We start from the raw sequence: 13,218 nt of genomic DNA on the forward strand, positions 1-13,218 counted from the left end.
ATCTCTCCACTAACTTCTCTCCCTGCCCTCTCATCTCTCCACTAACTTCTCTCCCTGCCCTCTCATCTCTCCACTAACTTCTCTCCCTGCCCTCTCATCTCTCCACTAACATCTCTGCCTCACCTCTCCCCACTAACACCTCTGCCCTATTCTCTCCACTAACTCCTCCCCTGCCCTCTAATCTCTCCACTAACACCTCTGTCCTCTCATCTCTCCACTAACAACTCTGCCTCCCCTCTCATCTCTCCACTAACACCTCTCTCTGCCCTATTATGTCTCCCTGTCCTTCTCTCCCCACCACATCTCTCCCTGTAATCTTAAATCTCCAATAACACTTCTCCCTGCTCTTCTCTCATCTCTCCACTAACACCTCTCCCTGCCAAATTATCTCTCCTTGTCTTTCTCTCTCCACACCACAAACATCCCTCCCTGCAATCTTATATCTCCAGTAACACTTCTCACTGTTTTCTCTCATCTCTCCCCTAACACCTCTCCCTGCCCATCTGTCCATTAACCTCTCCCTGTCCTTCTCCCATCTCTCCACTATCACCTCTCCCTGCCTATCTCTTCACTAACACCTCTGCCTGACCTTCTCTTATCTCTCCACTAACACGTCTCCCTGTGCATCTCTCCACTAATACCTCTCTCTGCCCTTCTCTTTACTAACACCTCTGCCTGACCTTCTCTCAGCTTTCCACTAACACCTCTCTGCCCTATTATCTCTCCCTGTCCTTCTCTCATCTCTTCACTAACACCTCTCCTTGCCCATCTCTCTACTAAAATATCTGCCTGACCTTCTCTTAGCTCTCCACTAACAACTCTCCCTATCCTTCCTTTTATCTCCACTAACACCTCTCCCTGTCCTTCCCTCTCCTGTCCACTAACACCTCATCCTACCCTCTCATCTCTCCACTTACACCCCCTGCCTTCTAATCTCTCCACAAAGAACTCTTCCTGTCCTTCCCTTACCTCTTCACTAAAATCTCTCTATGCCGTGTCTCCTCTCCATTGACATCTCTCTCTGCATTTCCTTCTCCTCTTCATGAACACCTCTCCTTTGCCTCTCCTCTCCACTAACACCTCTCACTGCAATCTCATCTCTGCCCTATTATCTCTCCTTGTCCTTCTCTCTCCCTACCACAAACATATCTCCCTTTAATCTTATATATCCACTAACATCTCTATCTGTAATATTGTCTCCACTAACACCTCTCCCTGCCCTTCTCTCATCTCTCCACTAACACATATCCCTGCCCTATTATCTTTCCTTGACCTTCTCTCTCCCCACCACAAACATCTCACCCTGCAATCTTATATCTCCAGTAACACTTCTCACTGCTCTTCTCTCATCTCTCCCCTAACACCTATCCATGCCCATCTCTTCACTAACACCTTTCCCTGCCTTTCTCTTTTCTCTTCACTAACACCTCTCCCTGTCCATCTGTCCATTAACACCTCTCCCTGTCCTTCTCCCATCTCTCCACTAACACCTCTCCCTGCCCATCTCTTCACTAACACCTCTCCCTGTCCATCTCTCCCCTAACACCTCTGCCTGCCTTTCTCTTTTCTCTCCACTAACACCTCTCCCTGTCCATCTCTCTACTAACACCTCTCCCTGCCCATCTCTCTACTAACACCTCTGCCTGACCTTCTCTTAGCTTTCCACTAACACCTCTCCACTAACACCTCTCCCTGCCCATCTCTCTACTAACACCTCTGCCGGACCTTGTATTAGCTTTCCACTAACGCCTCTCCCTGCTCATCTCTCCACTAACACCTCTCCCTGCCCATCTCTTTACTAACACTTCTGCCTGACCTTCTCTCAGCTTTCCACTAACACCTCGCTCTGCCCTATTATCTCTCCCTGTCCTCTCATCTCTCCACTAACACCTATCCCTGGCCATCTCTCCACTAAAACCTCTGCCTGACCTTCTCTTATCTCTCCACTAACACTCCTCCCTGCACATCTCTCCGCTAACACCTCTCTGTCCTATTATCATCCCCTGCCCTTCTCTCATCTCTCCACTAATACCTCCTTGCCTACCTCTTCACTAACACCTCTCCCTGCCCATCTCTCTACTAACACCTCTCCCTGCCCTACTCTCATCGCTCCACTAACACCTCTCCCTGCCCTTTTCTCATCGCTCCACTAACACCTCTCCCTGCCCTTCAATCATTGACTTTATCCCACTCTTCTCTCCCTACCTGTGTAAGGTATTTGGCAATCTTCATCCTCGTCTGAGCCTGGAGGATCCCACATATGTAATGCTTCCCTTTGCTCACTCATGGTGCCTTCCTATGACTGAAGAAAGTATTAGGTTAGATTAAAATACTGCAAAGTATCCTCAAAGTAGGGGGCTTATGGAAAATGGTAAGGGGGCAGTAACCCAGAGGTACAGTAAGGGGGCAGTAACCCAGAGGTACAGTAAGGGGGCAGTAACCCAGAGGTACAGTAAGGGGGCAGTAACCCAGAGGTACAGTAAGGGGGCAGTAACCCAGAGGTACTTTGGCCAGCCTGTTTCTGTACTTCATTGTGTAAGTGCCAGATACCTAATATATAAATGGCAATATACTATATATTAGGAATATTAGGACGGTAGCCATTAACAGAATTGTGTGTTGTACATTAATAGAGAGTGAATTTATCAGGTACAAGATGTGGACCTGCGGTGGGGAATAGTCCCTTGTGTATATGAGTGCTGTGCATATCAGGGAATATACAGGTACCCAGGAGCCCAATGTGTTCGTATCTCAGGAATATACTGTTATACCTGGGTGTACTGTCTCATTGTCCAGTATATGCCCACTAGGTAAGCTGTCCTGTGTAAGCAGAAAGGTAAGGGTTGACATCCCTATCTCACAGGAAGTACAGGGCTGATGCCCCTCTCTCATAGGTAGTACAGGCTGACACCCAGATCTCACCCCCCCATAGGAAGTATAGGCTGACCCCCTCTCTCACCCCCCATATAGGAAGTGCAGTCTGACGCCTCTCTCTCACAGGTTGTACAGGCTGACACCCCTATCTCACCCTCCTACTCATAGAAAGTATAGGCTGACCCCCTCTCTCACCCCCTCTCTCACCCCCCCTCATAGGAAGTGCAATCTGACCCCCCTCTCTTACCGCCCCCCTCACAGGAAGTACAGGCTGACCCCCTCTCACGACCCCCTCACAGGAAGTACAGTCTGACAACCCTCTCACCACCCCTCAGAGGAAGTACAGGCTGACCCCCTCTCACCGAATGTACAGGCTGACCCCCTCTCACCAGAAGTACAGGCTGACCCCCTTCTCGCACAGGCTGACCCCCCTTCTCTCACACCCCTCACAGGAAGTACAGGCTGACACCCTCACTCATCCTCCCCTCATAGGAAGTACAGTCTGACCCCCCCTCACAGGAAGTACAGGCTGACCCCCTCTCACCGGAAGTACAGGCTGACCCTCCTCTCTTACCACACCTCACAGGAAGTACAGACTGACCCCCTTCTCTCACCCACCCCCCTCCTCACAGGAAGTATAGGCTGACCCCCCTTCTCTCACTCCTCTCACAGGAAGTACAGGCTGACACCCTGACTCACCCTCTCCTCACAGGACGTACAGTCTAACCCCCTCTCTCACAGGAAGTACAGTTGAATCCCCCTCTTTCACCCCCCTCACAGGAAGTACAGACTGACCCCCTTCTCTCCCCCCCTCACATGAAGTACAGTCTGACCCCCTTCCCCCCCTCACAGGAAGTACAGTCTGACCCCCTTCCCCCCCTCACAGGAAGTACAGTCTGACCCCCTTCTCCCCCCTCACAGGAAGTACAGTCTGACCCCCTTCTCTAACCCCCCTCACAGGAAGTACAGTCTGACCCCCTTCTCTAACCCCCCTCAAAGGAAGTACAGTCTGACCCCCTTCTCTAACCCCCCTCACAGGAAGTACAGGGCTGACCCCCTTCTCTAACCCCCATCACAGGAAGTACAGGGCTGACCCCCTTCTCTCACCCACCCTCACAGGAAGTACAGACTGACACTCCTCTCTCACAGGAAGTACAGTCTGATCCCCTCCCCCCTCACAGGAAGTACAGGGCTGCCCCCCCTCTCACCTCCCCTCACAGGAAGTACAGTCTGATTTCCCCCCTCCCCCTTTCACAGGAAGTACAGTCTGTCCCCCCTTTCTCACTACCACACAGGAAGTACAGGCTGATCCCCCTTCTCTCACCCCCCTCACAGGAAGTACAGTATGACCCCCCCTCTCTCACCTCCCCTCACAGGAAGTACAGGCTGATCCTCCTCTCTCAACCCCCCCTCACAGGAAGCAGAAGACAGATGACATCACAAATTACAACAAGGGGTTAACAGTGACTCATGTTATTATCCCAGATGGACTATCCCTGCTCAGCCTAATTACCTGCCCATTGTTCCATCAGGGCTGTTTCTAGACTTCGGGCCAGATGCACTAAGCTTCAAAACCCAGCCTGTAACATGGCAGGTAGGTGCTGATTGGCTGGTGGTTTATCACTTTTGAAGCTTGGTGCATCTGGCCCTTCAAGTCTCCAAAGCCACAGGGGGTCTCCAGGCTGCTCTAAGACATATCTTAAAAACAGGATTGAAGCTCCACCAATCAGGACACTGCACAGCTTCACCAGAGCACAGCATCATGGGAGTTTGGAAGGTTTCAAAAGGTCCTGTACAGGGAGGCAGATAAGAGAAAGAAACTGACTGAAGAGAAGAAGAAATCCAGTCCGCCTGGGCTTTGGCACCTGTAGTGCTCCCTCAGGACCAGTAACACAGAATCTCAGTGCATGGATTCCCTGAGGTGATTATTGGCTGGCTCCCGGAGGGGGAATGTTACATGTACCATGGTATTAACGCGACGTGTATATAAAGGTTCTGTTATACCTGCTATTGTGTCCTTACTGTGTGATTTCCCAACTCATAAAGACACGGGGCTCCGTGCTGGGCTGTAACCCCTTCTAAAGACGGAGATGAGCGGTAAGCCAATTATACAGTATATATGAACCCGGTGTCCTCACAGGGGACTGGTGACAAAAGGTGAGGGGCTCATGATAAAGGGTAGGGGGCTGGTGACAAAGGGTAGGGGGCTGGTGACAAAGGGTAGGGGGCTGGTGACCAAAGGGTAGGGAGCTGGTGACAAAAGATGGGGGGCTGGTGACAAAAGATGGGGGGCTGGTGACAAAAGATGGGGGGCTGGTGACAAAAGATGGGGGGCTGGTGACAGAGGGTATGGGGCTCATGATAAAGGGTAGGGGGCTGGTGACAAAGGGTAGGGGGCTGGTGACAAAGGGTAGGGGGCTGGTGACAAAGGGTAGGGGGCTGGTGACAGAGGGTGGGTGGCTGGTGACAAAAGATGGTAGGCTGGTGACAGAGGGTAGGGGGCTCGTGATAGAGGGTAGGGGGCTCGTGATAAAGGGTAGCGGGCTGGTGACAAAGGGTGGGGGGCTGGTGACAAAAGATGGGGGGCTGGTGACAGAGGGTAGGGGGCTCATGATAAAGGGTAGCGGGCTGATGAAAAAAAAAAGGGATTCTGTACTTACCGTAAATCCTTTTCTCCGAGTCCACAGGTGTCACTGGAGTAACAGTGGGGAATAGAAGGCGACCACAGGGAGCATGAGCACTTTAAATGTGTGTGGCCAACTCCTCCCCTTCTACTTCCCCACCTAGGCAGTCCTAAGGATTGTGCCCAAAGGGAGCTGGAAGAAAGAAACACTTCCAGAAGGAGGTTAAACATAACACATTTCCAACCAAACAATGATCCATAGAAATGGAAAATATCAGTGAGAAACAACCCTGAGTACACACCACACAAGAATTTTGACCAGGAAGTTCCAACAACCATACCCAGAACCAACCCTGGCAGGAAGAAACTTCAAAATGGTCTAGGCTTCCCTGAGTAAAGAACAGAGCCGAGGCGGGCATCCCGTGACACCTGTGGACTCGGATAAAAGGAGTTACGGTAAGTACAAAATCCCTGTTTTCTCCATCCACTAGGTGTCACTGGAGTAACAGTGGGACACGGGCAGGATGGCGCTGAGACCCCCGTAACACAGAGCGTCCAACTGAGAGTCTGGAGCCGCAAAGGTGACAAACCGGTAGAACCGGACAAAAGTCTGACGACTCGACCAAGTGGCAGCTCTACAGAGCTGTTGAATAGAGACCCCACAGGCAGCAGCCCAAGAGGGGCCCACTGAGCACGTAGAATGCGCTGTAATGGAAGGCAGAAGCTGTCGCGCATTAGCGGCATAGGCCTGTCTGATGGTAAGACGAATCCACAAGACAATGTCTGTTTTGACGCAGGCCAGCCACGTCTGACTGGATCATACGTGACAAATAAAGCGACTGACTTCCTCAAAGATGCAGTCCTGGCATCCGGAGCAGCCTCCACAAAGGCCGGCACCACAATTGGCTGATTAATGTGGAACACCGATACTACCTTTGGCAAAAAAAGAGAGACTGGTACGGAGCTCTGCTCTGTCAGCATAAAACACCAAAAATGGTTGGCAACAAGAAAGAGCCCCAAGATCGGAGACACTCCTTACAGATGCCAGGGCCAGGAGGAGGACCGTTTTCCACGTGAGGTATTTGAGATCCACCTCGTCTAATGGCTCATAAGCCGCTGTTTGCAGAAAATCAAGGACCAGATCCAAGTCCCAGGGAGCCGTAGGTGGACAGAAGGGTGGTTGCAATCGTAACAAACCCCTTGAAAAAGGTATGTGCTTCTGGCAGAAGAGCCAATGTTTTTTCGAAAAAGATGGATAATGCCGAAACCTGAACCTTTAAAATACCAAGACGCAACCCTGACGCCAAGCTAGACTGCAAAAAGAGAAGTCTTGCTTTCTTAAAAAGGGTAGTGGAAACTCCATGACTCTCACACCGAGCCACATAGGCCCGCCAGATGCGGTGGTAATGTCTGGAGGTAACCTCTTTCCTAGCCTTCATCATGGTAGGAATAATGGCCCTTGGAATTCCTGCGCACCTCAAGATGGACCTTTCAGCAGCCACACAGTCAAATGAAGATGACCCAAGTCCGGAAAGATGAAAGGTCCTTGACTGAGCAGATCCTCTTGAAGAGGCAAAGGTCATGGCTCGTCGATCAGCAGGGACGTGAGGCTGGTGTACCTACGTGGCCAGTCTGGAGCTATCAGGGAAACTGCGGCCTTCTCTCTCTGGATCCTCTGCAGCACCCACAGTAGCAGCGGGAAAGGAGGGAAGATGTAAACAAAGTGGAATGGCCAAGGCGCTACTAGAGCGTCCACTCCTACCGCCTCTGGGTCTCTCGTCTGAGCAAAGTAAAGAGGCAACTAGTAATTGTGGTGAGACGCCAGGAGGTCCGCTTGAGGACAACCCCACCGGCAAATCAGGCGATGAAATACCTGAGGATGGAGACACCATTCTCCCTGGTGTACATCTTGCCGACTTAAGAAGTCTGCCTCCCAATTGTCCACGCCTGGTATGAAGATTGCTGAAATGGCCAGTGACTGAGTTTGGGCCCAGAGAAGAATCTGACTCACCTCCTTCGTGGCTGTGCGACTGTGTGTGCCACCCTGTTTGTTGATATAGGCGACAGGCGTGGAGTTGTCAGACTGCACCCTGATGGGTTGACCCTGAAGGGTATGATGAGCCTGCAGAAGAACATAATATACTGCTCTGAGCTCCAGTACATTGATCGACAGGAGCGCCTCTTGCGGTGTCCAACGTCCCTGGAGCTGACAATCCAGGGTGACTGCTCCCCAACCGCGAAGACTGCCATCTGTGGTGAAGAGAATCAAATTTCAGATGCTGAATCTCTTCCCCTCTCTGAGGTTGCCGGAGTTCAGCCACCACAGTAAAGAGTGTCGTGCCCGCACAGACAACCTCACCCTATGGTGTAAGTGCAGGTGAGAGCTTGACCACAGCTGGAGAAGACAATGTTGAAGCGACCTCGACCGGAACCAACCGTACTGGATCGCCTCGAAGGTGGCAACCATCTTCCCCATCAACCTGGTGCACAGATGCACCAACACCTGGTGGGGAAGAAGGACAAGGAATACCAAGGCCTGGATGGACTGAATCTTTTTGTCCGGCAAGAACACCCGTAGTTGGGCAGTACCAAGGTCATTCCCAGAAACTGTAGCCATTGTGAAGCTGGGATTTCTTGAAGTTCAGAATCCATTCAAGTTAAATGAGAGTGGATTGCGTCAATGCGATGTTCGTTAAGAGAACCACCCGGGACAGAGCCTTGAACAGAAGGTCTTTGAGATATGTTATTATAATTACCCCTTGTGTTTGCAGAATCTCCATCATTACTGCCATGACCTTGGTGAAGACGCGGGGAGCAGAAAAGAGGCCGAATGATAGGGCCTGAAACTGCGAATGCTGATGGTGGACTGTGAACCATAGGAACGCTTGATGTGGAGGGTATATGCGGACATGGAGGTAAGCGTCCTCGATATCCAGAGATACCAGGAACTCTCCCTCGTCCAATCCAGCGAGCACCGATTGGAAGGAATCTGTCTTGAACTTGACCGGTAGAAAATAAGGGTTCTGATCCTTCAAGTTGAGGATGGGTTGAGCCGAGCCGTCTGGCTTCTGGACAAGTAATAGACTGGAGTAAACAATTAAGGCACGCATGTAGAGCCCAATTTTCCCAGCATCCACCAGTCAAAGGTCTACTCCAATCATTAGATAAATCTCACTTAATCAAATATCTACTCCGCATCATAACAATGACTACGGACCTGGGCCCATTATTCCGGGAAGCTCGGGAATCAGCTCCGCATCATAACAATGACTACGGACCTGGGCCCATTATTCCGGGAAGCTCGGGAATCAGCTCCGCATCATAACAATGACTACGGACCTGGGCCCATTATTCCGGGAAGCTCGGGAATCAGCTCTGCATCATAACAATGACTACGGACCTGGGCCCATTATCCCGGGAAGCTCGGGAATCAGCTCTGCATCATAACAATGACTACGGACCTGGGCCCATTATCCCAGGAATTAGCTCGGGTGACATCCTGTTCTGTACGCTTTCAGCAAATCCAACTATATATACTACACAGGGTATATGTAACCCCTACTCACTTATGTAATATAGGAGGTAAATGCCCCAAATGTACCCTCCCTAATGCTACATTGTGCCACGTTATGGGCATGCCCTGGGATTGATGACTCAGGTTACTCGGGCCATCGACAGGAATCCCCGCAGATGCGCTTACGCCTCTGGTGTGCATTCTAGCATCTTTCCAGGAAGATACCCTAGATCAGTGGTAGCCAACCCTAGCCCTCGAGAGCTACCAACAGGTCACATTTTCCAGACAACCTAGCTGCTGCACAGCTGCACTCATTAATCACTGACACATTTTAAAAGATCCACAGATGGAGCTAATTAGCTCACTTGTGATTCTGTGAGGAGACCTGCAAAACATGCACTGTTGGTAGCTCTCCAGGACTAGGGTTGGCTACCCCAGCACTAGATCAGTGGTTTCAGACCCTGGTCCTCAAGTACCCCCAACAGTGCACGTTTTCTATGTCACCCGGCAGGTGCACAGATTATTTAGGCAAATTTAAAAAAATCCACAGGTGGAGCTAATTATGTCACTTGTGATTCTGTGTGGAGACCTGGAAAACATGCACTGTTGGGGGTACTTGAGGACCAGGGTTGGGAACCACTGCCCAAGAGACACTAATAACCTCTGCATGTTGGCGAGAGTATGCATTGTGAGGGCATGGCTGTCCCCCACTGGCCCAACATGGACATCACGGACTAATAATGTTGTGAAACATGAAGAATTTGTTTACACTCCAGACAAGCGGAGGGGAAATTTTTTAAGATTTGGGATAGATGGCTTTCGTCTCCCTTTATGCAGCAACCTATACTTGATGTTTGATGTGTAAGAACTGCCACTAGGCATTGGAGATACCAATGCGTAATACTGTAAGGCAGGGATGTCCAAACTTTTTGTGACGAGGGCCAGATTTGGTGAAGTGTAAATGTGTGGGGGCCGACCATTCAGCCTGACATTCTTTGAATAATTAATCGCCATCAGAATGTCCCCCACTCTGCCCCCATTCACTCTATGTCCCCCAGCCTGCCCCTCCTTCACTGTATGTCCCCCATTCACTGTATGTTCTCCACTCTTCACCCATTCACTCTGTCCCCCAGCCTGCCCCCCTTCCCTTAATGTTCATCAGTGCCTCCATTCATTGTATGTCCCCAAGCCTGACCCTCCTTCACTGTATGACTCTCATTCACTGTATGTTCTCCACTCTTCACCCATTCACTATGTACCCCACTCTGCCCCCATTCACTGTATGTCCCCCAGTCTGACCCTCCTTCACTGTATGTTCTCCACTCGTCACCCATTCACTCGGTCCCCCCGCCAGCTGCAGTCCCCGCACGGCTCCGGGCAGCACATAAGATTTAGAAAATCTTATGTGAAGCCCGTCCGACCTGCCGACTCAGATCCGATGTGCACGGGGCCGCGCATCGGGTCGGAGGTCATGTCTCCATATGCGATTTGGGCCGATTTTACGGCCCAATTCATCCGAATCGGGCAAAATCGTGCCCAAATCACATAGTGTATGGGGAGTCAGGTGTTGTGTTAGGTGACTGCCTCATCTTTAAAAGCCATAAGGCACTTGGCAGGTGAGCTTTAACCAGGAAAAAACACATGTCCACTTAAGCTATGATGTGTCAGCAGTTGGCAGGCTCTTGAGAGACTATTGTAGGACTTGCAGTGGAATGGGGTCCCTTGGCGATGGGCTGCAAGCTTAAATGCATTGATCAATTCATGAAGTAAAACCCCATTATTTATTTGATTAATTGTATACTAAGGTGAGTTAGTTCATTATGTAGAGTGTTCACTGTATGTCCCCCATTCACTGTATGTTCCCCACTCTGCACCCATTCACTCTGTCCCCCAGCCTGCCCCCCTTCCCTTAATGCCCATCAGTGCCTCCATTCATTGTATGTCCCCAAGCCTGACTCTCCTTCACTGTATGACTCCCATTTACTATGCACCCCACTCTGCCCCCATTCACTGTATGTCCCCCAGCCTGACCCTCCTTCACTGTATGTCCCCCACTTTGCCCCCTCTGTATGTTTCACAGCCCCTTGTGTGAGCCAGAGGAAGGAGAGGCAAAGCAGGCACTGCAAGGACAGGAAATGCTTGGGCTCCCACTGATGCTCTGCCCCCTCCCTTCTCTGTATGTTTCCCAGCCCCTTGTGTGAGCCAGAGGAAGGAGAGGCAAAGCAGGCACTGCAAGGACAGGAGATGCTTGGGCTCCCGCTGCTGCCCTCCTCCACTCTGCATGTTACGGGAGCAAGCTTCCCCCTTGCTGCTCCCCATCCCCAAACACTGCTGTCACTGTGATTGTGGAGTAGGGTGATATACGATTGCAGCAGCAGGGGTCGGACGCCAAACACATCTGACTGTGGCGGCCGGCACCTCCTCACTGCAGCAGACAGCAAGGTAAAGGCGCGCTCGCCGGGGCCCCACCTTTAGTGTCCTGTGCTGTGCTTCCCACATCTGATGCTCTGCCCGCTTCCAGCTGGAGTCTGCGGGCCGCTTGAAATGACAGCACGGGCCACAATTGGCCCCCGGGCCTGACTTTGGACATGCCTGCTGTAAGGTGTCGTCTAATTTAGATTCACAAACTATAAAACACGGATACATCATATCCATGAAGTGCGCGGATTTGTGTGTCCCAGACAGGCGCGTACAAACTTATACTAATTACTGGAACAGAGACATTACACATACTTGTTTACAGAACGGTCATCTGTCAGACCACACAGGTCGACTGGCCCCAAGGTCGACAGGGTTAAAGGTCGACATGGGTCAAGGTCGACATGACTTAATGTCGACATGGTCCAAGGTCGACATGAGTTTTTCAGTTTTTTGAGCCGACATGTGCCGACATGCGGTATTTTATGCCCTACCATCCACTAGGGAGTGGCGGGAGAATAAAATAGTGTGCCGAGTGCAGCGAGGCACCGTGCCCGAAGCATTGCGAGCGAAGCGAGCGATGCGAGGGGCTGCGGTTCAACTCCAACTGTGTCCATGTCGACATTCGGGTCAAAAACGGTGAAAAACTCATGTCGACCTAATGACCGTCGACATAAACCCATGTCGACCTTTAACCCTGTCGACTTTGGGGCCAGTCGACCTTCCGGGGTCGACCTAATGACTGTAGACCTAAGCCTGGTCTGACAGATGCACCGCTTTGTAAAATGTATTGAATGTACAGTATGACCATACGTGTAATTTAATGCAGCACAAATTGGTACGGCAGGAATGTTGACTGCTAGGTGTTTATTTTATGTTGTTTTTCTTTATGTTGCGTTTGTGAACAAAATTAAATGATAATTAATAAAAAAAATTTGAATACAAATTTTTTTAAACTGGTTTTGAATAAAACAATGTGGAGGTAGAAGCTGGAGTTGGATCTTGTAGCCAAAGGCTATCAGATCCCGAACCCAGGCGTCTTGACAAGATTGAAGCCAAATGTGCTTGTAATCTTGAAGACGAGCTCCCACCCTGGTATCCCCCAGGTGGAACAGAATACCGTCACGCTGAGGGCTTTGTGGAAGCCTTGGCCTCTTGGACAGCAGCGGAAGCCCCTCTGCCACACCCACGGAAACCTCTATGAGAGGCCGCACCCCCTCTGGCGTCCACGGAACTTCACCTGTGGCCGAAAGGACCGAAATGAAGTACCCTGAAAAGTACTGCGAGTAGGAGGAGTGGCTCTAGAGGGCAGGAAAGTTGACTTCCCCCTAGTGGCTTGTGAGATCCACTTGTCCAGTTCTGGACCGAACAAGATGACATCTCCCACAAACGGGAGAGCTACAGCGGCCCATTTGGACTCGGTATCAGCCTGCAACTGGCGGAGCCTGAGGGACCAGCGAGCTGAACTGGAGAGAGACGACACCCGAGCTGCTAAGATGCAGACACCATTGGAGGCCTCAACCATACAAGCTGAAGCTTCACGGAGCGTGGGACGACTGCACTAGGACAATTTGTAATTTTTACATATGGCCCCCGAAGGCTTTTTCCCCCATACAAATGGCCCTTGGCACAAAAAAGATTCCCCACCCCTGATCTAATTCCTCAGATGGAGGAAAAGAGGACGCTTGTTTTGTTTTCTTGCCAAAGAGAGACAGGCGACTGGGGGCAGCAGCACCGTCATCAATATCCAGAGCTAGCTTTACCGTGTCAATGAGGTCATCTAACCCCT

The 13,218-nt window shown here is 50.9% G+C and overlaps 1 protein-coding gene across 10 annotated transcripts in view; it reads right to left on the reverse strand.

The window, feature by feature from the left end:
- The window catches only part of LOC146079851 (uncharacterized), a 109,611-nt gene that overhangs the window by 7,613 nt on the left and 88,780 nt on the right, over positions 1-13,218 (reverse strand). For 7 of the 10 annotated variants that reach the window (XR_014474756.1, XR_014474758.1, XM_083186506.1 and 4 more), the window contains one exon: positions 2,206-2,302. Coding sequence is in view for 7 of the 10 variants with exons in the window: in XM_083186506.1 (XP_083042632.1) it covers positions 2,206-2,287 (82 nt within the window). In the remaining 3 variants the exon portion in view is untranslated. Of the gene's footprint in view, positions 1-2,205; positions 2,303-4,230; positions 4,665-4,878; positions 10,041-13,218 lie in introns of those variants that run through there. The other 3 variants (XM_083186511.1, XM_083186510.1, XR_014474757.1) reach the window with 3 other exon arrangements.

This window comes from Crinia signifera, chromosome 5 (genome assembly GCF_055691185.1).
Source record: "Crinia signifera chromosome 5, ASM5569118v1, whole genome shotgun sequence".
Taxonomy (NCBI): domain Eukaryota; kingdom Metazoa; phylum Chordata; class Amphibia; order Anura; family Myobatrachidae; genus Crinia; species Crinia signifera.